Genomic DNA, 27,904 nt, shown 5'->3' on the forward strand with positions numbered 1-27,904 from the left:
AGGACCTGTACAGGACAGGAGGAGTGGTACTGGACAGTGTATATATACAGGAGGAGTGGTACTGTGCAGTGTATATATACAGGAGGAGTGGTACTGTGCAGTGTATATATACAGGAGGAGTGGTACTGTGCAGTGTATATATATATATATATATATATATATATATATATATATATATATACAGGATATAGAGGTGGTACTGTGCAGTATATATATACAGGACAGGAGGAGTGGTACTGTAAGCTCATCAGGAGAATGCCAAGAGTGTGCAAAGCAGTCATCAAAGCAAAAGGTGGCTACTGTGAAGAACCTAGAATATAAGACGTATTTTCAGTTGTTTCACACTTTTTTGTTACGTATATAATTCCACATAGTTTCATTCATAGTTTTGATGATTCAGTGTGAATGTACAATTTTCAGTCATGAAAATACAGAAAAATCTTTAAATGAGAAGGTGTGTCCAAACTTTTGGTCTGTACTGTATATATACATATACACACATACATACAGCTCTGGCAAAAGTTTAACGACCACTGCAAAATGTTCAGTTTGTCTGATTTTTCTCTTTATAGGTATATTTTTGAGTGTAATGTAAATTGTTCTTTTATTCTATAAACTTCTGACAACATATCGCCGAACTTCCAAGCAATACATTTTTTATTTTTTTCTTAAAAGGAGACATGATCAAAATAAAAAAAAAATCAGTGCTTTCAGATCTCAAATAATACAAAGAAAACAAGTTCATAATCATTTAGAAACAACAAACAATAATGTCGGCAGTTCTTCTTTGTTTGATGACTTGTGACTATCCATCATCCTCTTAATTACATTCCAGAGGTTTTCAATGGGGTTCAGGTCTGGAGATTGGGCGGCCATGACAGGGATGTGATGTGGTGGTCTCTTAATTTGTGCCAGAGCTGTATATACACACTGTTCAAAAAAAATAAAGGGAACACTTAAACAACAGAATATAACTCCAATTAAATCAAACTTCTGTGAAATCAAACTGTTCACTTAGGAAGTAACACTGATTGACAATCAATTTCACATGCTGTTGTGCAAATGGAACAGACAACAGATGGAAATTATTGTCAATATACATATATATAGGCTATAGACGTGGTACTGTGTAGTATCATGTATCTCTGTATACAGGGAGCTCCCCCTAGTGGTGACTGCAGACAGGATCTTATCATGTATCTCTGTATACAGGGAGCTCCCCCTAGTGGTGGCTGCAGACAGGATCTTATCATGTATCTCTGTATACAGGGAGCTCCCCCTAGTGGTGGCTGCAGACAGGATCTTATCATGTATCTCTGTATACAGGGAGCTCCCCCTAGTGGTGACTGCAGACAGGATCTTATCATGTATCTCTGTATACAGGGAGCTCCCTCTAGTGGCGGCTGCAGACAGGATCTTATGTATCTCTGTATACAGGGAGCTCCCCCTAGTGGTGACTGCAGACAGGATCTTATCATGTATCTCTGTATACAGGGAGCTCCCCCTAGTGGTGACTGCAGACAGGATCTTATCATGTATCTCTGTATACAGGGAGCTCCCCCTAGTGGTGGCTGCAGACAGGATCTTATCATGTATCTCTGTATACAGGGAGCTCCCCCTAGTGGTGACTGCAGACAGGATCTTATCATGTATCTCTGTATACAGGGAGCTCACCCTAGTGGTGGCTGCAGACAGGATCTTATCATGTATCTCTGTATACAGGGAGCTGACCCTAGTGGTGGCTACAGACAGGATCTTATCATGTATCTCTGTATACAGGGAGCTCCCCCTAGTGGTGACTGCAGACAGGATCTTATCATGTATCTCTGTATACAGGGAGCTCACCCTAGTGGTGACTGCAGACAGGATCTTATCATGTATCTCTGTATACAGGGAGCTCCCCCTAGTGGTGACTGCAGACAGGATCTTATCATGTATCTCTGTATACAGGGAGCTCACCCTAGTGGTGACTGCAGACAGGATCTTATCATGTATCTCTGTATACAGGGAGCTCCCCCTAGTGGTGACTGCAGACAGGATCTTATCATGTATCTCTGTATACAGGGAGCTCCCCCTAGTGGTGACTGCAGACAGGATCTTACCATGTATCTGTGTATACAGGGAGCTCACCCTAGTGGTGACTGCAGACAGGATCTTACCATGTATCTCTGTATACAGGGAGCTGACCCTAGTGGTGGCTACAGACAGGATCTTATCATGTATCTCTGTATACAGGGAGCTGACCCTAGTGGTGGCTACAGACAGGATCTTATCATGTATCTCTGTATACAGGGAGCTGACCCTAGTGGTGACTGCAGACAGGATCTTATCATGTATATCTGTATACAGGGAGCTCACCCTAGTGGTGACTGCAGACAGGATCTTATCATGTATCTCTGTATACAGGGAGCTCACCCTAGTGGTGACTGCAGACAGGATCTTATCATGTATCTCTGTATACAGGGAGCTCCCCCTAGTGGTGGCTGTAGACAGGATCTTATCATGTATATCTGTATACAGGGAGCTCCCCCTAGTGGTGACTGCAGACAGGATCTTATCATGTATCTCTGTATACAGGGAGCTCCCCCTAGTGGTGACTGCAGACAGGATCTTATCATGTATCTCTGTATACAGGGAGCTCCCCCTAGTGGTGGCTGCAGACAGGATCTTATCATGTATCTCTGTATACAGGGAGCTCCCCCTAGTGGTGGCTGCAGACAGGATCTTATCATGTATCTCTGTATACAGGGAGCTCCCCCTAGTGGTGGCTGCAGACAGGATCTTATCATGTATCTCTGTATACAGGGAGCTCCCCCTAGTGGTGACTGCAGACAGGATCTTATCATGTATCTCTGTATACAGGGAGCTCACCCTAGTGGTGGCTGCAGACAGGATCTTATCATGTATCTCTGTATACAGGGAGCTGACCCTAGTGGTGGCTACAGACAGGATCTTATCATGTATCTCTGTATACAGCGAGCTCCCCCTAGTGGTGACTGCAGACAGGATCTTATCATGTATCTCTGTATACAGGGAGCTCACCCTAGTGGTGACTGCAGACAGGATCTTATCATGTATCTCTGTATACAGGGAGCTCCCCCTAGTGGTGACTGCAGACAGGATCTTATCATGTATCTCTGTATACAGGGAGCTCCCCCTAGTGGTGACTGCAGACAGGATCTTACCATGTATCTCTGTATACAGGGAGCTCACCCTAGTGGTGACTGCAGACAGGATCTTATCATGTATCTCTGTATACAGGGAGCTCCCCCTAGTGGTGGCTGCAGACAGGATCTTATCATGTATCTCTGTATACAGGGAGCTCCCCCTAGTGGTGGCTGCAGACAGGATCTTATCATGTATCTCTGTATACAGGGAGCTCACCCTAGTGGTGGCTGCAGACAGGATCTTATCATGTATCTCTGTATACAGGGAGCTGACCCTAGTGGTGGCTACAGACAGGATCTTATCATGTATCTCTGTATACAGGGAGCTCCCCCTAGTGGTGACTGCAGACAGGATCTTATCATGTATCTCTGTACACAGGGAGCTCCCCCTAGTGGTGACTGCAGACAGGATCTTATCATGTATCTCTGTATACAGGGAGCTCCCCCTAGTGGTGACTGCAGACAGGATCTTATCATGTATCTCTGTATACAGGGAGCTCCCCCTAGTGGTGGCTGTAGACAGGATCTTATCATGTATATCTGTATACAGGGAGCTCCCCCTAGTGGTGGCTGCAGACAGGATCTTATCATGTATCTCTGTATACAGGGAGCTCCCCCTAGTGGTGGCTGTAGACAGGATCTTATCATGTATATCTGTATACAGGGAGCTCCCCCTAGTGGTGGCTGCAGACAGGATCTTATCATGTATCTCTGTATACAGGGAGCTCCCCCTAGTGGTGACTGCAGACAGGATCTTATCATGTATCTCTGTATACAGGGAGCTCCCCCTAGTGGTGACTGCAGACAGGATCTTACCATGTATCTCTGTATACAGGGAGCTCCCCCTAGTGGTGACTGCAGACAGGATCTTATCATGTATCTCTGTATACAGGGAGCTCCCCCTAGTGGTGGCTGCAGACAGGATCTTATCATGTATCTCTGTATACAGGGAGCTCCCCCTAGTGGTGGCTGCAGACAGGATCTTATCATGTATCTCTGTATACAGGGAGCTGACCCTAGTGGTGGCTACAGACAGGATCTTATCATGTATCTCTGTATACAGGGAGCTCCCCCTAGTGGTGACAGCAGACAGGATCTTATCATGTATCTCTGTACACAGGGAGCTCCCCCTAGTGGTGACTGCAGACAGGATCTTATCATGTATCTCTGTATACAGGGAGCTCCCCCTAGTGGTGACTGCAGACAGGATCTTATCATGTATATCTGTATACAGGGAGCTCACCCTAGTGGTGACTGCAGACAGGATCTTATCATGTATCTCTGTATACAGGGAGCTCCCCCTAGTGGTGGCTGTAGACAGGATCTTATCATGTATATCTGTATACAGGGAGCTCACCCTAGTGGTGACTGCAGACAGGATCTTATCATGTATCTCTGTATACAGGGAGCTTCCCCTAGTGGTGGCTGCAGACAGGATCTTATCATGTATCTCTGTATACAGGGAGCTCCCCCTAGTGGTGGCTGCAGACAGGATCTTATCATGCATCTCTGTACACAGGGAGCTCCCCCTAGTGGTGACTGCAGACAGGATCTTATCATGTATCTCTGTATACAGGGAGCTCCCTCTAGTGGTGGCTGCAGACAGGATCTTATCATGCATCTCTGTATACAGGGAGCTCCCCCTAGTGGTGGCTGCAGACAGGATCTTATCATGTATCTCTGTTTACAGGGAGCTCCCCCTAGTGGTGACTGCAGACAGGATCTTATCATGTATCTCTGTGTACAGGGAGCTCCCCCTAGTGGTGGCTGCAGACAGGATCTTATCATGTATCTCTGTGTACAGGGAGCTCCCCCTAGTGGTGGCTGCAGACAGGATCTTATCATGTATCTCTGTATACAGGGAGCTCCCCCTAGTGGTGACTGCAGACAGGATCTTATCATGTATCTCTGTATACAGGGAGCTCCCCCTAGTGGTTACTGCAGACAGGATCTTATCATGTATCTCTGTATACAGGGAGCTCCCCCTAGTGGTGGCTGCAGACAGAATATTATTATGTATATCTATATACAGGGAGCTCCCCCCTAGTGGTGGCTACAGACAGGATCTTATCATGTATCTGTATACAGGGAGCTCCCTCTAGTGGTGACTGCAGACAGGATCTTATCATGTATCTCTGTATACAGGGAGCTCCCCCTAGTGGTGGCTGCAGACAGGATCTTATCATGTATCTCTGTATACAGGGAGCTCCCCCTAGTGGTGACTGCAGACAGGATCTTATCATGTATATCTGTATACAGGGAGCTCCCCCTAGTGGTGGCTGCAGACAGGATCTTATCATGTATATCTGTATACAGGGAGCTCCCCCTAGTGGTGGCTGCAGACAGGATCTTATCATGTATATCTGTATACAGGGAGCTCCCCCTAGTGGTGGCTGTAGACAGGATCTTATCATGTATCTCTGTACACAGGGAGCTCCCCCTAGTGGTGACTGCAGACAGGATCTTATCATGTATCTCTGTATACAGGGAGCTCCCCCTAGTGGTGGCTGCAGACAGTATCTTATCATGTATCTCTGTATACAGGGAGCTCCCCCTAGTGGTGACTGCAGACAGAGAATTATGTATCTCTGTATACAGGGAGCTCACCCTAGTGGTGGCTGCAGACAGGATCTTATCATGTATCTCTGTATACAGGGAGCTCCCCCTAGTGGTGGCTGCAGACAGGATCTTATCATGTATCTCTGTATACAGGGAGCTCACCCTAGTGGTGACTGCAGACAGGATCTTATCATGTATCTCTGTATACAGGGAGCTCCCCCTAGTGGTGGCTGCAGACAGGATCTTATCATGTATCTCTGTATACAGGGAGCTGACCCTAGTGGTGGCTACAGACAGGATCTTATCATGTATCTCTGTATACAGGGAGCTCCCCCTAGTGGTGACTGCAGACAGGATCTTATCATGTATCTCTGTACACAGGGAGCTCCCCCTAGTGGTGACTGCAGACAGGATCTTATCATGTATCTCTGTATACAGGGAGCTCCCCCTAGTGGTGACTGCAGACAGGATCTTATCATGTATATCTGTATACAGGGAGCTCACCCTAGTGGTGACTGCAGACAGGATCTTATCATGTATCTCTGTATACAGGGAGCTCCCCCTAGTGGTGGCTGTAGACAGGATCTTATCATGTATATCTGTATACAGGGAGCTCACCCTAGTGGTGACTGCAGACAGGATCTTATCATGTATCTCTGTATACAGGGAGCTCCCCCTAGTGGTGACTGCAGACAGGATCTTATCATGTATCTCTGTATACAGGGAGCTTCCCCTAGTGGTGGCTGCAGACAGGATCTTATCATGTATCTCTGTATACAGGGAGCTCCCCCTAGTGGTGGCTGCAGACAGGATCTTATCATGTATCGCTGTACACAGGGAGCTCCCCCTAGTGGTGGCTGCAGACAGGATCTTATCATGTATCTCTGTATACAGGGAGCTCCCCCTAGTGGTGGCTGCAGACAGGATCTTATCATGTATCTCTGTATACAGGAAGCTCCCCCTAGTGGTGACTGCAGACAGGATCTTATCATGTATCTCTGTACACAGGGAGCTCCCCCTAGTGGTGGCTGCAGACAGGATCTTATCATGTATCTCTGTACACAGGGAGCTCCCCCTAGTGGTGGCTGCAGACAGGATCTTATCATGTATCTCTGTACACAGGGAGCTCCCCCTAGTGGTGGCTGCAGACAGGATCTTATCATGTATCTCTGTTTACAGGGAGCTCCCCCTAGTGGTGACTGCAGACAGGATCTTATCATGTATCTCTGTATACAGGGAGCTCCCCCTAGTGGTGGCTGCAGACAGGATCTTATCATGTATCTCTGTATACAGGGAGCTCCCCCTAGTGGTGACTGCAGACAGGATCTTATAATGTATCTCTGTATACAGGGAGCTCCCCCTAGTGGTTACTGCAGACAGGATCTTATCATGTATCTCTGTATACAGGGAGCTCCCCCTAGTGGTGGCTGCAGACAGAATATTATTATGTATATCTATATACAGGGAGCTCCCCCCTAGTGGTGGCTACAGACAGGATCTTATCATGTATCTGTATACAGGGAGCTCCCTCTAGTGGTGACTGCAGACAGGATCTTATCATGTATCTCTGTATACAGGGAGCTCCCCCTAGTGGTGGCTGCAGACAGGATCTTATCATGTATCTCTGTATACAGGGAGCTCCCCCTAGTGGTGACTGCAGACAGGATCTTATCATGTATATCTGTATACAGGGAGCTCCCCCTAGTGGTGGCTGCAGACAGGATCTTATCATGTATATCTGTATACAGGGAGCTCCCCCTAGTGGTGGCTGCAGACAGGATCTTATCATGTATATCTGTATACAGGGAGCTTCCCCTAGTGGTGGCTGTAGACAGGATCTTATCATGTATCTCTGTACACAGGGAGCTCCCCCTAGTGGTGACTGCAGACAGGATCTTATCATGTATCTCTGTATACAGGGAGCTCACCCTACTGGTGACTGCAGACAGAATCTTATCTTGTATCTCTATACAGGGAGCTCCCCCTAGTGGTGACTGCAGACAGGATCTTATCATGTATCTCTGTATACAGGGAGCTCCCCCTAGTGGTGGCTGCAGACAGGATCTTATCATGTATCTCTGTATACAGGGAGCTCCCCCTAGTGGTGGCTGTAGACAGGATCTTATCATGTATCTCTGTACACAGGGAGCTCCCCCTAGTGGTGACTGCAGACAGGATCTTATCATGTATCTCTGTATACAGGGAGCTCCCCCTAGTGGTGACTGCAGACAGGATCTTATCATGTATATCTGTATACAGGGAGCTCACCCTAGTGGTGACTGCAGACAGGATCTTATCATGTATCTCTGTATACAGGGAGCTCCCCCTAGTGGTGGCTGTAGACAGGATCTTATCATGTATATCTGTATACAGGGAGCTCACCCTAGTGGTGACTGCAGACAGGATCTTATCATGTATCTCTGTATACAGGGAGCTCCCCCTAGTGGTGACTGCAGACAGGATCTTATCATGTATCTCTATATACAGGGAGCTTCCCCTAGTGGTGGCTGCAGACAGGATCTTATCATGTATCTCTGTATACAGGGAGCTCCCCCTAGTGGTGGCTGCAGACAGGATCTTATCATGTATCTCTGTATACAGGGAGCTCCCCCTAGTGGTGGCTGCAGACAGGATCTTATCATGTATCTCTGTACACAGGGAGCTCCCCCTAGTGGTGGCTGCAGACAGGATCTTATCATGTATCTCTGTACACAGGGAGCTCCCCCTAGTGGTGGCTGCAGACAGGATCTTATCATGTATCTCTGTATACAGGGAGCTCCCCCTAGTGGTGGCTGCAGACAGGATCTTATCATGTATCTCTGTATACAGGGAGCTCCCCCTAGTGGTGGCTGCAGACAGGATCTTATCATGTATCTCTGTACACAGGGAGCTCCCCCTAGTGGTGGCTGCAGACAGGATCTTATCATGTATCTCTGTATACAGGGAGCTCCCCCTAGTGGTGGCTGCAGACAGGATCTTATCATGTATCTCTGTATACAGGGAGCTCCCCCTAGTGGTGGCTGCAGACAGGATCTTATCATGTATCTCTGTATACAGGGAGCTCCCCCTAGTGGTGACTGCAGACAGGATCTTATAATGTATCTCTGTATACAGGGAGCTCCCCCTAGTGGTTACTGCAGACAGGATCTTATCATGTATCTATACAGGGAGCTCCCCCTAGTGGTGGCTGCAGACAGAATATTATTATGTATATCTATATACAGGGAGCTCCCCCTAGTGGTGACTGCAGACAGGATCTTATCATGTATATCTATATACAGGGAGCTCCCCCTAGTGGTGACTGCAGACAGGATCTTATCATGTATATCTATATACAGGGAGCTCCCCCTAGTGGTGACTGCAGACAGGATCTTATCATGTATATCTGTATACAGGGAGCTCACCCTAGTGGTGACTGCAGACAGGATCTTATCATGTATCTCTGTATACAGGGAGCTCCCCCTAGTGGTGACTGCAGACAGGATCTTATCATGTATATCTGTATACAGGGAGCTCCCCCTAGTGGTGACTGCAGACAGGATCTTATCATGTATCTCTGTATACAGGGAGCTCCCCCTAGTGGTGGCTGCAGACAGGATCTTATCATGTATCTCTGTATACAGGGAGCTCCCCCTAGTGGTGACTGCAGACAGGATCTTATAATGTATCTCTGTATACAGGGAGCTCCCCCTAGTGGTTACTGCAGACAGGATCTTATCATGTATCTCTGTATACAGGGAGCTCCCCCTAGTGGTGGCTGCAGACAGAATATTATTATGTATATCTATATACAGGGAGCTCCCCCTAGTGGTGGCTACAGACAGGATCTTATCATGTATCTGTATACAGGGAGCTCCCTCTAGTGGTGACTGCAGACAGGATCTTATCATGTATCTCTGTATACAGGGAGCTCCCCCTAGTGGTGGCTGCAGACAGGATCTTATCATGTATCTCTGTATACAGGGAGCTCCCCCTAGTGGTGACTGCAGACAGGATCTTATCATGTATCTCTGTATACAGGGAGCTCCCCCTAGTGGTGGCTGCAGACAGGATCTTATCATGTATATCTGTATACAGGGAGCTCCCCCTAGTGGTGGCTGCAGACAGGATCTTATCATGTATATCTGTATACAGGGAGCTCCCCCTAGTGGTGGCTGCAGACAGGATCTTATCATGTATATCTGTATACAGGGAGCTCCCTCTAGAGGTGGCTGTAGACAGGATCTTATCATGTATCTCTGTATACAGGGAGCTCCCCCTAGTGGTGACTGCAGACAGGATCTTATCATGTATATCTGTATACAGGGAGCTCCCCCTAGTGGTGGCTGCAGACAGGATCTTATCATGTATCTCTGTATACAGGGAGCTCCCCCTAGTGGTGGCTGCAGACAGAATATTATTATGTATATCTATATACAGGGAGCTCCCCCTAGTGGTGGCTACAGACAGGATCTTATCATGTATCTGTATACAGGGAGCTCCCTCTAGTGGTGACTGCAGACAGGATCTTATCATGTATCTCTGTATACAGGGAGCTCCCCCTAGTGGTGGCTGCAGACAGGATCTTATCATGTATCTCTGTATACAGGGAGCTCCCCCTAGTGGTGACTGCAGACAGGATCTTATCATGTATATCTGTATACAGGGAGCTCCCCCTAGTGGTGACTGCAGACAGGATCTTATCATGTATCTCTGTATACAGGGAGCTCCCTCTAGAGGTGGCTGCAGACAGAATATTATTATGTATATCTGTATACAGGGAGCTCCCCCTAGTGGTGGCTGCAGACAGGATCTCATCATGTATCTCTTTATACAGGAAGCTCCCCCTAGTGGTGGCTGCAGATAGGATCTTATCATGTATCTCTGTATACAGGGAGCTCCCACCTAGAGGTGGCTGCAGACAGAATATTATTATGTATATTTATATACAGGGAGCTCCCCCTAGTGGTGGCTACAGACAGGATCTTATCATGTATCAGTATACAGGGAGCTCCCCCTAGTGGTGACTGCAGACAGGATCTTATCATGTATCTCTGTATACAGGGAGCTCCCCCTAGTGGTGACTGCAGACAGGATCTTATCATGTATCTCTGTATACAGGGAGCTCCCCCTAGTGGTGTCTGCAGACAGAATCTTATCATGTATCTCTGTATACAGGGAGCTCCCCCTAGTGGTGGCTGCAGACAGGATCTTATCATGTATCTCTGTATACAGGGAGCTCCCCCTACTGGTGGCTGCAGACAGGATCTTATCATGTATCTCTGTATACAGGGAGCTCCCCCTACTGGTGGCTGCAGACAGGATCTTATCATATATCTCTGTATACAGGGAGCTTCCCCTAGTGGTGGCTGCAGACAGGATCTTATCATGTATCTCTGTATACAGGGAGCTCCCCCTAGTGGTGACTGCAGACAGGATCTTATCATGTATCTCTGTATACAGGGAGCTCCCCCTAGAGGTGGCTGCAGACAGAATATTATTATGTATATCTGTATACAGGGAGCTCCCCCTAGTGGTGGCTGCAGACAGGATCTTATCATGTATCTCTGTATACAGGGAGCTCCCCCTAGTGGTGGCTGCAGACAGTATCTCATCATGTATCTCTGTATACAGGAAGCTCCCCCTAGTGATGGCTGCAGATAGGATCTTATCATGTATCTCTGTATACAGGGAGCTCCCCCTAGTGGTGACTGCAGACAGGATCTTATCATGTATCTCTGTATACAGGGAGCTCCCCCTAGTGGTGGCTGCAGACATGATCTTATCATGTATCTCTGTATACAGGGAGCTCCCCCTAGTGGTGGCTGCAGACTGGATCTTATCATGTATCTCTGTATAAAGGGAGCTCCCCCTAGTGGTGGCTGCAGACATGATCTTATCATGTATCTCTGTATACAGGGAGCTCCCCCTAGTGGTGGCTGCAGGTAGAATTATTTTATATTTGAGGGAGAAGCAGGTAATTAGGAAATTTGTATAAAGAATAAGGATTGTGCTATGGATGTCTGTTGAGCAGAGTTGTCCTTAAACTGATTGATTTTCCCTTTCTTGAGTGCAGAGTGGTCCTAACAGAGGATCAGAAGAAACTATTTAAGGAGGTTGCCAAATACTGTGATGCAAAGAGCAAACTGATCCCTCTCCCCTTTGTCCTGGGCTTCTACGTCACCCAGGTCATCAAGCGTTGGTGGGATCAGTACACCAGCATCCCTCTGCCGGATCAACTCATGTGTGCGGTGTCCAGCAACGTCCATGGAGGAGATGAGAGAGGTCGTCTTCTGCGACGCACCCTGATCCGCTACGCCAACCTATCGTCAGTGCTAATCCTGAGATCCGTCAGTGTCCGAGTGCTGAAGAGATTTCCATCGATGGAACATATAGTGGAAGCAGGTGGGATCTGAGCAAACGTCTAACGCTTCCATAGACCCCCAGTCACCTGGAGGACGGGCGGACGTGAAGGTTGGGTTTACATTTAGTGGAATGAAAAAATGCCAGAGAAGACCTGGGGGTAAAATGCGCTGCAGAGCTTCACTAAAGGTCATAGCTGGGTCAGGGGTCACAGACCGAGCCCTGAGGGTGAGATTCTGGGTAGATCCAGTCCTGAACCCTGTCATTAGTGGGGATACCTCCAGGAACAGGGGGGCATTAATATTTGAGGGATCCGTGTCTGCTGGTTGTGAACATGACGTCTTGTTCTTCCAGGGTTCATAACCCACGAGGAGCTGAAGAAATTTGAGAGTTTATCATCAGACTTCAATAAGTATTGGATTCCTTGCGTCTGGTTCACCAACCTGGCGGCTCAGGCTCGGAGGGACGGCAGAGTGCGGGACGACATCGCCCTGAAACTCCTCATAGATGTGAGTTCTGTGTGATATATTATGTATTGTGGAGGGGGCACTACAGCTGGCATCATGGGGGGCACTACAGCTGGCATCATGGGGGGCACTACAGCTGGCGTCATGGGGGGACTACAGCTGGCGTCATGGGGGGACTACAGCTGGCATCATGGGGGGCACTACAGCTGGCGTCATGGGGGGACTACAGCTGGCGTCATGGGGGGCACTACAGCTGGCGTCATGGGGGGACTACAGCTGGCATCATGGGGGGCACTACAGCTGGCGTCATGGGGGGGACTACAGCTGGCATCATGGGGGGCACTACAGCTGGCGTCATGGGGGGGACTACAGCTGGCGTCATGGGGGACTACAGCTGGCATCATGGGGGGCACTACAGCTGGCGTCATGGGGGGACTACAGCTGGCGTCATGGGGGGCACTACAGCTGGCGTCATGGGGGGCACTACAGCTGGCATCATGGGGGGCACTACAGCTGGCGTCATGGGGGGGACTACAGCTGGCATCATGGGGGGCACTACAGCTAGCGTCATGGGGCACTACAGCTGGCATCATGGGGGGCACTACAGCTGGCGTCATGGGGGGCACTACAGCTGGCCTCATGGGGGGCACTACAGCTGGCGTCATGGGGGGGACTACAGCTGGCATGGGGGGCACTACAGCTGGCATCATAGGGGGACTACAGCTGGCATCATGGGGGGACTACAGCTGGCATCATGGGGGGCACTACAGCTGGCGTCATGGGGGGGACTACAGCTGGCGTCATGGGGGGCACTACAGCTGGAATCATGGGGGCACTACAGCTGGCGTCATGGGGGGGACTACAGCTGGCGTCATGGGGCACTACAGCTGAAATCATGGGGGGCACTACAGCTGGCATCATGGGGGGGACTACAGCTGGCATCATGGGGGGCACTACAGCTGGCGTCATGGGGGGGACTACAGCTGGCATGGGGGGCACTACAGCTGGCATCATAGGGGGACTACAGCTGGCATCATGGGGGGACTACAGCTGGCATCATGGGGGGCACTACAGCTGGCGTCATGGGGGGACTACAGCTGGCGTCATGGGGGGCACTACAGCTGGAATCATGGGGGCACTACAGCTGGCGTCATGGGGGGGACTACAGCTGGCGTCATGGGGCACTACAGCTGAAATCATGGGGGGCACTACAGCTGGCGTCATGGGGGGGGACTACAGCTGGCATCATGGGGGGCACTACAGCTGGCGTCATGGGGGGGACTACAGCTGGCATCATGGGGGGCACTACAGCTGGCGTCATGGGGGGGACTACAGCTGGCATAGGGGGACTACAGCTGGCATCATGGGGGGCACTACAGCTGGCATCATGGGGGGGACTACAGCTGGCATCATGGGGGGCACTACAGCTGGCGTCATGGGGGGACTACAGCTGGCATCATGGGGCACTACAGCTGGCATCATGGGGGGCGCTACAGCTGGCGTCATGGGGGGGACTACAGCTGGCATCATGGGGGCACTACAGCTGTCGTCATGGGGGGGACTACAGCTGGCATCATGGGGGGCACTACAGCTGGCATCATGGGGGGCACTACAGCTGGCGTCATGGGGGGGACTACAGCTGGCGTCATGGGGGGACTACAGCTGGCATCATGGGGCACTACAGCTGGCGTCATGGGACACTACAGCTGGAATCATGGGGGCACTACAGCTGGCGTCATGGGGCACTACAGCTGGAATCATGGGGGGCACTACAGCTGGCGTCATGGGGGGCACTACAGCTGGCATCATGGTGGGGACTACAGCTGGCATCATTGGGCACTACAGCTGGCATCATTGGGCACTACAGCTGGCATCATAGGGGGGACTACAGCTGGCGTCATGGGGCACTACAGCTGGCGTCACGGGGGGAGTACAGCTGGCATCATGGGGGGCACTACAGCTGTGTCATGGGGGGGACTACAGCTGGCATCATGGGGGGCACTACAGCTGGCATCATGGGGGGACTACAGCTGGCATCATGGGGGGGACTACAGCTGGCTTCATGGGGGGACTACAGCTGGCGTCATGGGGCACTACAGCTGGCGTCATGGGGGGGACTACAGCTGGCGTCATGGGGGGGACTACAGCTGGCATCATGGGGGCACTACAGCTGTCATCATGGGGGGGACTACAGCTGGCATCATGGGGGGCACTACAGCTGGCATCATGGGGGGCACTACAGCTGGCGTCATGGGGGGGACTACAGCTGGCGTCATGGGGGGACTACAGCTGGCATCATGGGGCACTACAGCTGGCGTCATGGGACACTACAGCTGGAATCATGGGGGCACTACAGCTGGCGTCATGGGGCACTACAGCTGGAATCATGGGGGGCACTACAGCTGGCGTCGTGGGGGGCACTACAGCTGGCGTCATGGGGGGGACTACAGCTGGCATCATGGGGGGGACTACAGCTGGCGTCATGGGGGGACTACAGCTGGCGTCATGGGGCACTACAGCTGGCGTCATGGGGCACTACTGCTGGAATCATGGGGGGACTACAGCTGGTGTCATGGGGGGGGCTACAGCTGGCGTCATGGGGCACTACAGCTGGTGTCATGGGGGCACTACAGCTGGCATTGTGGGGGGCACCATAGCTGGAATCATGGGGGGCACTACAGCTGGCATTGTGATGGGTGCTACAGCTGGCGTCATCGGGGGCACTGGGAATGGCATTGTTGGGGAGCTCTCAGTCTGGCATCCATGAGGAAGTCACTATGGCTAACATTATGTGGGGGGTACACCACATCTGGCCTTGTGGGGGCACTGGGATTGGGGTGATGCGGTGCATTGTAGGGGGCTTTGTCGCTGACATTTCTGGCTATGTGGGGGCGCTGCGTCTGGCATTATTCTAGGGGATGTGGCTGGATACTGGACGGCCGGTCAGTGATCCCATCCTAAAGGCTGTGATATACAGGAGCCCATATGGGGTCGTGCGTCTGTGTCATTTCCGTCTATGTCCAGGGGCACAGACGATGTATTTGTGCTCGGTCCTGGGACCCCGAGGGGCCAAATTTGCCTCTTGCCCATATAAGACCAGTGCTGCGAATGATGCAGAACGGTTTGGACATTTGCTGCAGATTTTGCATTGAGGCCCAAGGTCTTCACAGTAATAATGAGCAATAGTCGCCTCTGCCGCCATTATCTCTTCTCTCTTGTGTCTCCCCAGGAGCTGAATAAATACCGCGCCAAGTGCAGCATGCTCTTCCACTATGACTGGATCAGCGTGCCGCTCGTCTACACACAGGTCAGACTGGACACGAGTCCTATATCCGTCAAGACAGAAGGATTTTCTGCTGCCCCCCCTTTAGGACTCTAGTCACCTCCAGAGCTGCAGTCATCATTGTGCTGTTACATCGTCTCTTACCCTCCAGTCACCTCCAGAGCTGTCCTCACTATTCTGCTGTTACATCCTGTCCTATTCTCCATTCACCTCCAGAGCTGCGGTCACTATTCTGCTGTTACATCGTCCCTTACCCTCCATTCACCTCCAGAGCTGCACTCACTATTCTGCTGTTACATCGTGTCCTATTTTCCTTTCACCTCCAGAGCTGCCCTCACTATTCTGCTGTTACATCGTGTCTTATCCAACAGTCACCTCCAGAGCTGTAATTACTAGTCCGCTGGGAGTTGTAGTACTTGTATAGTGCAGTGTGATGACGACAGCGTCCTCCCCACAGGTGGTCACCATCGCCGTCTACTCGTTCTTCGCCTCCTGTCTCATCGGTCGGCAGTTCGTCCCATTTCCGGGGGAGGAGGATCCCCCCCCGGACATTTACGTCCCCATCTTTGCGCTGCTGGAGTTCTTCTTCTATTTCGGGTGGCTGAAGGTTTGTGACATTTTCGGTTCTTTTCCGCACCCCTCATTGTGCCGCCATATTGGTGATCGTCAGTCTCGATTTTCCAGGTGGCCGAGCAAATCATTAATCCCTTCGGAGAAGATGATGACGATTTTGAGACTAACAGACTGATAGACAGAAATCTACAGGTGAGAGCTGATGGGGGGCGACCCGCCTGCACCGCGCCTGGCCTCCCCCTACTCATGTCCGCACTCTTGTCCTATAGGTTTCCCTCCTCTCTGTGGATGATATGTACCAAAACCTGCCGCCCATCGAGAAAGACAAGTACTGGGACGAGCAGAGCGCGCTGCCGCCATATACCATGGCCACCGCCGCCGAGACCCTGAAACCGTCCTTCATGGGCTCCACCTTCGACATGCGGTGAGGAGCGGCGGCCGCCATCACTGCGGTCCCAGATTTCCTATCATATAATGTTTCCTTCTTTCACCATCTCTGCTGGAGCCGCCGATTCTCAGAGTTACAATGTGTCAGTGAGAAGTGAGCAGCTCGGGCTCCTTCGTTACAATGTGTCAGTCCACAGTCCCGACTCACGGAGCCTTGTATAGACTGAATATAGTTGTACCTTCCTGCGGCTCTCAGGATATGCTGGAAGTTGTAGTGCCAGACAGGCTTGTAGTGGCCGACAGGATAACAGGAGAATCCTCCGGTGGGCCACCACCAGGGGCGTAACTACCACGATCGCAGCGGTCGCAGCTGCAACCGGGCCCGGACGGTCAGAGGCATCCGTCTCCCCCGCCGCATTGCACTATACCGGCGTCTATGAAGCCGATACAGTTCAAAGCAAGGGCCCCCTGCTAGCGGCACATCACGCAGCCTCTATGGGGCCCCTGTGAGGCAGGGGGCCCGCCTGCCGCCAGCGCAGACTCCCCCGCCACCGCATTGAATTATACCTGCGTCTGCCGGTATAGTTCAAAGCAATGATGGAGGAGAGAACGTGAGCTGATGCTCCCTCTCCCATCATTCCCCGCTCTGCCTCTGACACTGCGGGTGCACGATGACGTCATTGTGCACTCACTGTGTGCCAGGCAGTGCAGCCGCTGAGACAGGAGCAGGGAGCAGAGCGGGCACGAGGAGAGGTGAGGAGTGTGTTTTTTTGTTGTTGTACTATAACAGTGAGTACTGGACTGTGGGGCCATTCTCGGGGGGGGGGGGGGGGGATGCAGGCTGAGCTATATCCTACGCGGGCTGTGTTATATACTGTGGGGTTATATTATATTCTATGGGGGAGGCTGTGTTATATAGTATGTGGCTATTATATACTATTGGGGTATATTATATTCTATGGGGGAGGCTGTGTTATATACTATTGGGGGTGTATTATATTCTATGGGTGGCTACATTATATACTATGGAGAGGTGGGATGTATTATATTCTATGGGGGGCTACATTATATTCTATGGGGGTCTGTATTAGATTTTATGAGGGAGGATTGCATCATACTCTTTGATGGGGACTACATTATATTCTATGGGGAGGTGGGCTCTATTATATTCTATTCGGGGCTACATTATATTCTTTGGAAGGCTGTATTATATTTATATTCTATGAGGGGTGATTGCATCATACTCTATGAGAAGGCTACATTATACTATATGAGGGGGCTGCATTATATTCTATGGGGGGTTACATTATACTCTGTGCGGTGGCTGCGTTATACTATATGTGGGCTGCATTATACTGTATCGAGGACCAGGGTCGGACTGGGGTGTCTGGGGCCCACCAGAGGAATGGACTCTAGGGGCCCACCCTATTGCTATATGCAAATATCTGTCATTATAGTGGAGCATCGGCTGTAAAACACCAGCGGCTGCTGCACATCTACTGTGTGCCCCAATAACTGGGATGTATAATTTCGGTAGTTTACATTAATGGGGTTAAAACAAGTTGTCACCGATCCATGGGCTCCACAGGATAGGTGATCGCTTAGGTCCGACCATTAGAAACTGCACCGATCGGAAGAATGGGGAAGTTTTATCCCTGACAGGACACTTTTATCCCTATTTTAAAATGCAGCGGTAGGTGGGATATCTGACCGCAGCTCCATTCATTCACTTTGGGGCTTCCAGAAAAAAACAAGTGCAGCCACAGAGTGAATGAATGGATCAGTGATCTAGTCGGACATGCCACTCCAGTCTAATGGGGATAAAAAGTTCCACATTTTGTTGAATGGGTCCAAGCAGTCAGACCCCCACCAATCAATACGTTATCACTTATTCTGTGGAGAGGTGATTACTTTTTTCCACAGGAAACCCCCTGTAAGTGCATCTCCGCTGCTGTGTACAAAGCATTAAAACTCTAATGGAAATAAAGAATCTTCTCCTAATTAATATCAGAGTGAACAAATGACCGCCATACACAACACAATCCACTATACCAAGACCATTAATACCACATACAGGAAGAAATACCGCCACACCATGACCAGATCACATATTACCACCACATAGTGACCGAATAATATGACATATTAGGGCAGCACGGTTCAGAGGTTAGCACTTCCAGTAATAATGTCCTCATCCTGGGCCCCTTTATTTAATGTACGCTCCCTGGGCCCCTATGTCCGTCCCTATGGTCACTACTTTGCCCAACTACAGAGGGGGGGATTCTTCTCACCTTCTTGCGCTCCCCAGCATCCTCTTTTGGCTTCATATTCGGTGTGGTCGTTACAATGGCTGCCGACTGCAGCTGTGACAGGGCGCTCTGCTCTGTGACAGGCCGCGAGCTGACATCACATAGTAGTAACATTGAAAGGCCGCCGGCCTATCAAAGGCTGCAGGAGTCATTTAACAAAACTGCTATGTGACTTCAACACATGGCCTGTCACAGAGCAGAGCACCCTGTCACAGTAGCAGCCGGTATTCATCTTGATGCGCGTTGTCGCCAGGGTCGGCTCCAGGTTTTCATGGGCCCCTTTAACACCCAAGTAGTATATTGCCCAGCCACGTAGTATATTGCCCAGCCACGTAGTATATTGCGCAGCCACGTAGTATATTGCCCAGGGACGTAGTATATTGCCCAGAGACGTAGTATATTGCCCAGAGACGTAGTATATTGCCCAGAGACGTAGTATATTGCCCAGAGACGTAGTATATTGCCCAGAGACGTAGTATATTGCCCAGAGACGTAGTATATTGCCCAGTGACGTAGTATATTGCCCAGTGACGTAGTATACAGCCCAGAGACGTAGTATATTGCCCAGAGACGTAGTATATTGCCCAGAGACGTAGTATATTGCCCAGAGACGTAGTATATTGCCCAGTGACGTAGTATATTGCCCAGTGATGTAGTATATTGCCCAGAGACGTAGTATATTGCCCAGAGACGTAGTATATTGCCCAGAGACGTAGTATATTGCCCAGTGACGTAGTATATTGCCCAGAGACGTAGTATATTGCCCAGGGACGTAGTATATTGCCCAAGTTTCAAAAAAAGCAGTAAAGCCGCACCCTATAATTATATAGTCTCTATGGACATCGGGGCGCACGTTCTCACCAGGGGGTCCATCCCAGATAGAACATCCAAATCCAAACTGAAGAAAAGGACAGCGCCACACCGGATAGTGAAAAGCAGCTCACATATTTATTCTGCCTCCTGCGGCAACGTTTTGGTCCAAAGACCTTTGTCAAGCCTTGACAAAGGTCTTTGGACCGAAACGTTGCCGCAGAAGGCAGAATAAATATGTGAGCTGCTTTTCACTATCCGGTGTGGCGCTGTCCTTTTCTTCAGGTAGTATATTGCCCAGCGACGTAGTATATTGCACAGCGACGTAGTATACAGCACAGAGCCACGTAGTATATTGCCTTCCTCACTGTGTCACGTCACCTGATTTCCTGAGGACCCCTTCCCCACTGTGTCACCTAATTTCTTGAGGGCCCCCTGTGTGCCCCTTTGGGGCCGTTCCCCAGAGGTGAAATGGTGGGAGAGGTGACCCCACAGTAAATTAGGAGAAAGTGGGGAAGGGGGACCACAGGAAATTAGAAATTTTCTATGGGGGCCCGGACCCCCACCTTGTGTCACTTTTAGATTGCAGGGGGCCGGGGCCTCCCATGCCATAACTAAGTGGCTGTGTAGAACTATGCTGCAGGCTGCCTGCAGGCATATTTTACTGTAAGTGACACATTACATTAGTGTACTGCATTACATTAATACTGACTCCGTAATCCGCAAATGTCCGGACCCTCAGCTCCAGCCTCTCCGACTCCGACTGTACGATATTGCAGACAGTGCGCCTGTGCTGCTTGGGCAGGACAGCCGAGCCGACCAATCACAGCACAGCTCATTGTCTGAGGTGTGCTGTGAGGTCACACAAAGAAAACTAATGCTGATTGGCTGCATGTCAGCCAATCAGCATTAGAAAACCGTAGTCCACACACAGGTTGGATGATGAAGAGGAGGCGAGGCGGAGCCTAGATCATAATACAATGCTTGGTATGGTATGTGTGACTGGTGGTGGGTCTGCTGAGCGGCGAGCCTGAGCCTGTTGTGTGCTGCGCAGCGCGTGCGGTGCGTCCGTGTGTGTCAGTCAGTCTGTCTCTTCTCTCAGCTCAGCCTCACACAATCAGTCAGCTGTTCCTCTGTGCTGGCTGGCTGAGAGGTCGGCATGCACACACCCGCACGCTGCGCACACCCGCACGCTGCGCACACCCGCACGCTGCGCACACCCGCACGCTGCGCACACCCGCACGCTGCGCACACCCCCACGCTGCGCACACCCGCACGCTGCGCACACCCGCACGCTGCGCACACCCCCACGCTGCGCACACCCCCACGCTGCGCACACCCGCACGCTGCGCACACCCCCACGCTGCGCACACCCGCACGCTGCGCACACCCGCACGCTGCACACACCCGCACGCTGCGCACGGGCCGCTCTTATGAATGCTCAGTATATAGATAGCAGCGCCAGCACAGTCGGCGTCGGCAGCAGAGCACACAGTACGCCAGCGCAGGCACTGAGTGAGGTGATGAATCGTGATGTCATGTGAAGAAGGAGCTGCCGCGCGGCTGCACTTCTTCACATGATCACATTCACGTCAATTCTTCCATACAGCCTGTGTGCCGGGCCCGGATGATGCAGCCTGGGCAGGAACAAATGAAGGAGGCAGGCAGGGCCTGGTGGCGGGGCCCACCGGAGGATTCTCTGGTGCCCCAGTCCGACACTGTCGAGGACTATGGGGAATACATTATACTATACTAGACGGTGGCCCGATTCTAATGCATCGGGTATTCTAGAATATGCATGTCCCCGTAGTATATGGACAAAGATGATTCCAGAATTCGCGGCAGACTGTGCTCGTCGCTGATTGGTCGAGGCAACCTTTATGACATCATCGTCGCCATGGCAACCATTATGACATCTACGTCAATACTGTGCCCGTCGCTGATTGGTCGAAGCCTGGCGGCCTCGACCAATCAGAGACGCGGGATTTCTATGTCGATACTGTGCCCGTCGCTGATTGGTCGAAGCCTGGCGGCCTCGACAAATCAGAGACGCGGGATTTCCAGGACAGACAGACAGAAAAACCCTTAGACAATCTTTATATATATATAGATGAAGAACTATGGGGTGCATTATACTATGGGAAGTGAATTGTATGACATGGATGACGATGGTGGTGCATTATACTATATGGAGCACTATGAGGAGTGTATTATACTATATGGAGGACTGAGCAGTGTATTTTAATATATGGAGGACTGAGGAGTGTATTATACTATATGGAGGACTATTAGGGGCGCATTATACTATATGGAGGACTATGAGGGGCGCATTATACTATATGGAGAACTATGAGCAGTGTATTATACTATATTGAGGACTATGAGGAGTGTATTATACTATATGGAGGACTGAGGAGTGTATTATACTATATGAAGCACTATGAGGAGTGTATTATACTATATGGAGGACTGAGGAGTATAGTATACCATATGGAAGACTGAGGAGTGTATTATACTATATAGAGGACTATGGGGAATGTATAATACTATATGGAGGACTATGGGGAGTGTATTATACTATATGGAGGACTATGGGGAGTGTATTATACTATACTTGATGGTGGCCCGATTTTAACGCATCGGGTATTCTAGAATATGCATGTCCACGTAGTATATTGCACAGCCCACAAAGTATATAGCCCAGCCACGTAGTATATAGCCCAGCCACGTAGTATATAGCCCAGCCACGTAGTATATAGCCCCGCCACGTAGTATATAGCCCAGCCACGTAGTATATAGCCCAGCCACGTAGTATATTGCCCAGCCACGTAGTATATTGCCCACGTATTATAAAACCTGGCACTCAACTTTTATAAAGGTGTTTTTTTATTCCAAGCGGAAGTGCAGTAACAGCAAAACGTTTCGGTCATAAACACATGACCTTCATCAGTTACGTATGGTGATTGATGGTGAGATAAGTGTTTGCTCTGTTTTAACAGACTGTAATGCTTAATGCCCTTTAAAGGAAGGCACTGATTAGAATGCTCAGGTATGCAGACACGGTGTCCACCGCTTGTCCACCGCTGATGAAGGTCATGTGTTTATGACCGAAACGTTTTGCTGTTACTGCACTTCCGCTTGGAATAAAAAAAACACCTTTATAAAAGTTGAGTGCCAGGTTTTATTATACGTATCACTAAGGTTTTGGAACCTACCTGGGCACCTTCATATAGAGCTGTGCACACGCTTTTTTGTTGATTGGTAGTATATTGCCCAGTGACGTAGTATACAGCACAGAGCCACGTAGTAAATTGCACAGCGACGTAGTATATAGCCCAGCCATGTAGTATATTGCCCAGTGACGTAGTATATTGCCCAGCCACGTAGTATATTGCCCAGTGATGTAGTATACAGCACAGAGCCAAGTAATATATTACCCAGCCATGTAGTATATTGCCCAGCCACGTAGTATATAGCCCAGCCACGTAGTATATTGCCCAGTGACGTAGTATAGAGCACAGAGCCACGTAGTATATTGCCCAGTGACGTAGTATATTGCACAGCCACGTAGTATATTGCCCAGCCACGTAGTATATAGCCCAGCCACGTAGTATATTGCCCAGTGACGTAGTATAGAGCACAGAGCCACGTAGTATATTGCCCAGTGACGTAGTATATTGCACAGCCACGTAGTATATTGCCCAGCTACGTATGTCACAGGTTAAAAAATAAAAAATAAACATACTCACCGTCCGATCCGAGGGCCCCCTGTAGTTCTAACATACTCACCATACTTGTAGTTCTGTCGCCTGAGCGCGGTACAGGCGGCAGCTTCCGGGTGTGATGACGTTGCGGTCACATGACCGTGACGTCATGGCAGGTCCTTCTGCCATACGTTCCTTGATACCGGAACCTGCCGCTTGCACACAGCGGTTAACGGAGGGTCGCGAGGAACGGGAAAGGCGGCGGAAGGTGAGTATATAATGATTTTTTATTTTTTTTTATTATTTTTAACATTAGATCCTTTTACTATTTACGCTGCATAGGCTGCCTCAATAGTAAATACTTGGTCACACAGGGTTAATAGCGGCGGTAACGGAGTGAGTTACCTGCAGCATAACGCGGTCCGTTACCGCTGGCATTAACCCTGTGTAAGCCGTGACTGCGGGGAGTATGGAGCGGGCGCCGGGCACTGACTGCAGGGGAGTAGGGAGGGACTAATCGGACTGTGCCCGTCGCTGATTGGCCGCGGCAGCCATGACAGGCAGCTGGCGAGACCAATCAGCGAATGAATAACCGTTACGGAAGTTGAGGACAGAAAGACGGAAGTGACCCTTAGACAATTATATATATATAGATGGATGACTATGCGCTGTGCAGTACATTGTATAGAGGACTTTGGGGGTGCATTATATTATAAGGAGGACTATGGGGGTGCATTATATTATAAGGAGGACTATGGGGGTGCATTATACTTCTTATATGGATCCCCATGACTTCTATGTAAGCCTCTGATGAGTATAATGGTTTATTTTCATAACAGCAGTACGGGGGACAAATATATATACCAGGATGGGGCACCGAATAGTAACGCCACTGAGGTCACACTATATAACTTTGCAATAAAGCTGTAGTGTGCAAAATGAATAGGGAAAATGTGAATTTTGGTGGAAAATATTTTGACATGGGGGGGGCCCATTTTGAAAGTTCGCAGCAGGGTCCATAACTTTGTAGTTACGCCACTGGCCACCACCCTCTTATATGAACAGTACTTGGCACTATATACATGGGTCACTGTGTACAGACAGGCGGCATTTTCTTCATCTAACAATCTACCAGATCATTGTTATGTACATTTGTGGTGGGGGATAATGTCACATCTGCACGTAGCTGAAAAGTGGGGTCTGGAGTCGGCGATTGGTGGGTGCTGGAGTCGGCGATTGGTGGGTGCTGGAGTCAGTGACTGGTGGGTGCTGGAGTCGGCGATTGGTGGGTGCTGGAGTCGGTGACTGGTGAGATCTTGAATACTGGTGGGTCCTGGAGTCGGTGACTAGTGGGTGCTGGAGTCGGTGATTGGTGGGTCCTGGAGTCCGTGACTGGTGCGTGCCGGAGTCCGTGACTGGTGGGTGCCGGAGTCCGTGACTGGTGGGTGCTGGAGTCCGTGACTGGTGCGTGCCGGAGTCCGTGACTGGTGGGTGCCGGAGTCCGTGACTGGTGGGTGCCGGAGTCCGTGACTGGTGGGTGCTGGAGTCCGTGATTGGTGCTGGAGTCCGTGATTGGTGGGTCCTGGAGTCCGTGACTGGTGCGTGCCGGAGTCCGTGACTGGTGGGTGCCGGAGTCCGTGACTGGTGGGTGCTGGAGTCCGTGATTGGTGCGTGCCGGAGTCCGTGACTGGTGGGTGCCGGAGTCCGTGACTGGTGGGTGCCGGAGTCCGTGATTGGTGCGTGCCGGAGTCCGTGACTGGTGGGTGCCGGAGTCCGTGACTGGTGGGTGCCGGAGTCCGTGACTGGTGGGTGCTGGAGTCCGTGACTGGTGGGTGCTGGAGTCCGTGATTGGTGGGTGCTGGAGTCCGTGATTGGTGCGTGCCGGAGTCCGTGACTGGTGGGTGCTGGAGTCCGTGACTGGTGGGTGCCGGAGTCCGTGATTGGTGCGTGCCGGAGTCCGTGATTGGTGCGTGCCGGAGTCCGTGACTGGTGCGTGCTGGAGTCCGTGACTGGTGCGATCTTGAATACTGGTGGGTCCTGGAGTCGGTGATTGGTGGGTCCTGGAGTCCGTGACTGGTGCGTGCCGGAGTCCGTGACTGGTGGGTGCCGGAGTCCGTGACTGGTGGGTGCTGGAGTCCGTGACTGGTGCGATCTTGAATACTGGTGGGTCCTGGAGTCGGTGACTGGTGGGTCCTGGAGTCGGTGACCGGTCCAGTCCGACACTGTCAGGCATCGCCAATGATGTGGATAACCGCTATCTCTCTTATTTCAGCATTGAGAAGGACTCTGAGCAGAGTCAGCAGGTGGCGGCCACCCCCAACCTCCCGCGGGCCCGCACCCCGATGCTCAGCCGCTTTCTCTCTTCTGCCGCGTCCCCCGCAGTCGGTATGAAAAATCTTAAGAGCCTCGGGGTGAGAAGCCATCTTGTCCGCTTCAGAGGAGACGGATTTCCCTCTCCCAACACAAACACCCGCTACTCAGACCTGGACCCCGACGGGCGCATCGATGAGGAGGAGACCACCGAGGATGAAAGGGAAAGTCGGGCCAGTGAGCCGCCGACCCCCAAAGTTGTGTCCAAATTCCCTCGACGTCTGGAGGCGTCAGAGAAACAGAAAAAGATGGAGCAGCCGAAAACCGCCAACGTTCTCATCACCGTGGACGAACCTTCTGAGGAAGACATCGAAGCCGACCAAGCGTAGTGCTGAAGACCCCGGGACACCGCACCTGAAATATCAGCTGTTACTCCCTGTTATCAGACATTCCAGGCAGAGAGAAGGACGACTGCAAAGATTACCAATGAGACGGGGAACGGGGAAGTCACCAACATCCCAATAGACCCCTCATATCACAAATCTCCACCGCGGAAATCTTATAACGCTCCAGTACTGATATAACCTCCAGATAATACACCATATGTGACTGATATCAGCCCCTCTTATAACGCTCCAGTACTGATATAACCCCCAAACATTACACCATATGTGACTGATATCAGCCTCTTATAACGCTCCAGTGCTGATATAACCTCCAGACATTACACCATATGTGACTGATATCAGCCCCTCTTATAACGCTCCAGTACTGATATAACCCCCAGACATTACACCATACGTGACTGATATCAGCCCCTCTTATAACGCTCCAGTACTGATATAACCTTCAGACATTACACCATATGTGACTGATATCAGCTCCTCTTATAACGCTCCAGTACTGATATAACCTCCAGACATTACACCATATGTGACTGATATCAGCCCCTCTTATAACGCTCCAGTACTGATATAACCCCCAGACATTACACCATATGTGACTGATATCAGCCCCTCTTATAACGCTCCAGTGCTGATATAACCTTCAGACATTACACCATATGTGACTAATATCAGCCCCTCTTATTACGCTCCAGTATTGATGCAATATAATTTTTTTGAAATATTGGAGGCAGATAAATAAGTTTTTTTTAATTTATATATTTCCTGCAATGCAGAACACTGACCTATGTGTCGGCTGTACAGGTGCAGTGGACTTTGGTGCTGCACATCAATGTTGCAGATCTGGTGCAGCTTCCTGTAATAATAAATTACATTTTGAAACGTAATATAATAAATCAAATTAAAACATAAACGATTATAATGTAAATTACATGAGAAGCCTCAGGAGTCTTCGGGGAATATGCATTTTGTTGTGCAGCTTCGTATTTCTATCTTGTTTAAAAGAATAATCTGTTTGTGGCAACAAATGTTTTTAAACAGTTTTTTCTTCAAATAAACGTTCACTTTAGAAATATTTAGGAAAAGAAGAGACCAGAGAACGCAGCTCCGACACCCACCACAAGGTGGCAGCATTATCCTCTCTACCAGCAGTAGAGACAAAGATTGGAGGACATAGGATAGGATTAGATACACAGCTCAGCAGTCAGTATCACACAGGAGAGGATGAGATACACGGCTCAGCAGTATCACACAGGACAGGATTAGCTACACGGCTCAGCAGACAGTATCACACAGGAGAGGATGAGATACACGGCTCAGCAGTCAGTATCACAGAATAGGATTAGATACACGGCTCAGCAGTCAGTATCACACAGGAGAGGATCAGATACACGGCTCAGCAGTCAGTATCACACAGGAGAGGATTAGATACACAGCTCAGCAGTCAGTATCACACAGGAGAGGATTAGATACACGGCTCAGCAGTCAGTATCACACAGGAGAGGATTAGATACACGGCTCAGCAGTCAGTATCACACAGGAGAGGATTAGATACACAGCTCAGCAGTCAGTATCACACAGGATAGGAT

General features: G+C 50.2%; 1 protein-coding gene and 1 long non-coding RNA gene across 3 annotated transcripts in view; one reads left to right on the plus strand and one right to left on the minus strand.

Moving 5' to 3' along the window:
• Positions 1–27,237, plus strand: part of BEST4 (bestrophin 4) — a 41,007-nt gene extending 13,770 nt beyond the window's left edge. For both annotated transcript variants that reach the window (XM_077277416.1, XM_077277415.1), the window contains 7 exons: positions 11,782–12,110; positions 12,423–12,577; positions 15,765–15,842; positions 16,276–16,425; positions 16,503–16,583; positions 16,661–16,815; positions 25,874–27,237. In XM_077277416.1, coding sequence (XP_077133531.1) covers positions 11,782–12,110; positions 12,423–12,577; positions 15,765–15,842; positions 16,276–16,425; positions 16,503–16,583; positions 16,661–16,815; positions 25,874–26,300 — 1,375 coding nt within the window. In that variant the 3' untranslated portion in view covers positions 26,301–27,237. The remainder of the gene's footprint in view (positions 1–11,781; positions 12,111–12,422; positions 12,578–15,764; positions 15,843–16,275; positions 16,426–16,502; positions 16,584–16,660; positions 16,816–25,873) is intronic.
• Positions 640–27,834, minus strand: LOC143788063 (uncharacterized). The gene is made up of 3 exons (XR_013218545.1): positions 27,248–27,834; positions 27,101–27,171; positions 640–930 (listed from the first exon to the last, which is right to left on the minus strand). It is a non-coding gene; the product is annotated as an uncharacterized LOC143788063 (long non-coding RNA).
• Between the last annotated feature and the right edge of the window lie 70 nt (positions 27,835–27,904).

This window comes from Ranitomeya variabilis, chromosome 8, assembly GCF_051348905.1.
Source record: "Ranitomeya variabilis isolate aRanVar5 chromosome 8, aRanVar5.hap1, whole genome shotgun sequence".
NCBI classification, from domain to species: domain Eukaryota; kingdom Metazoa; phylum Chordata; class Amphibia; order Anura; family Dendrobatidae; genus Ranitomeya; species Ranitomeya variabilis.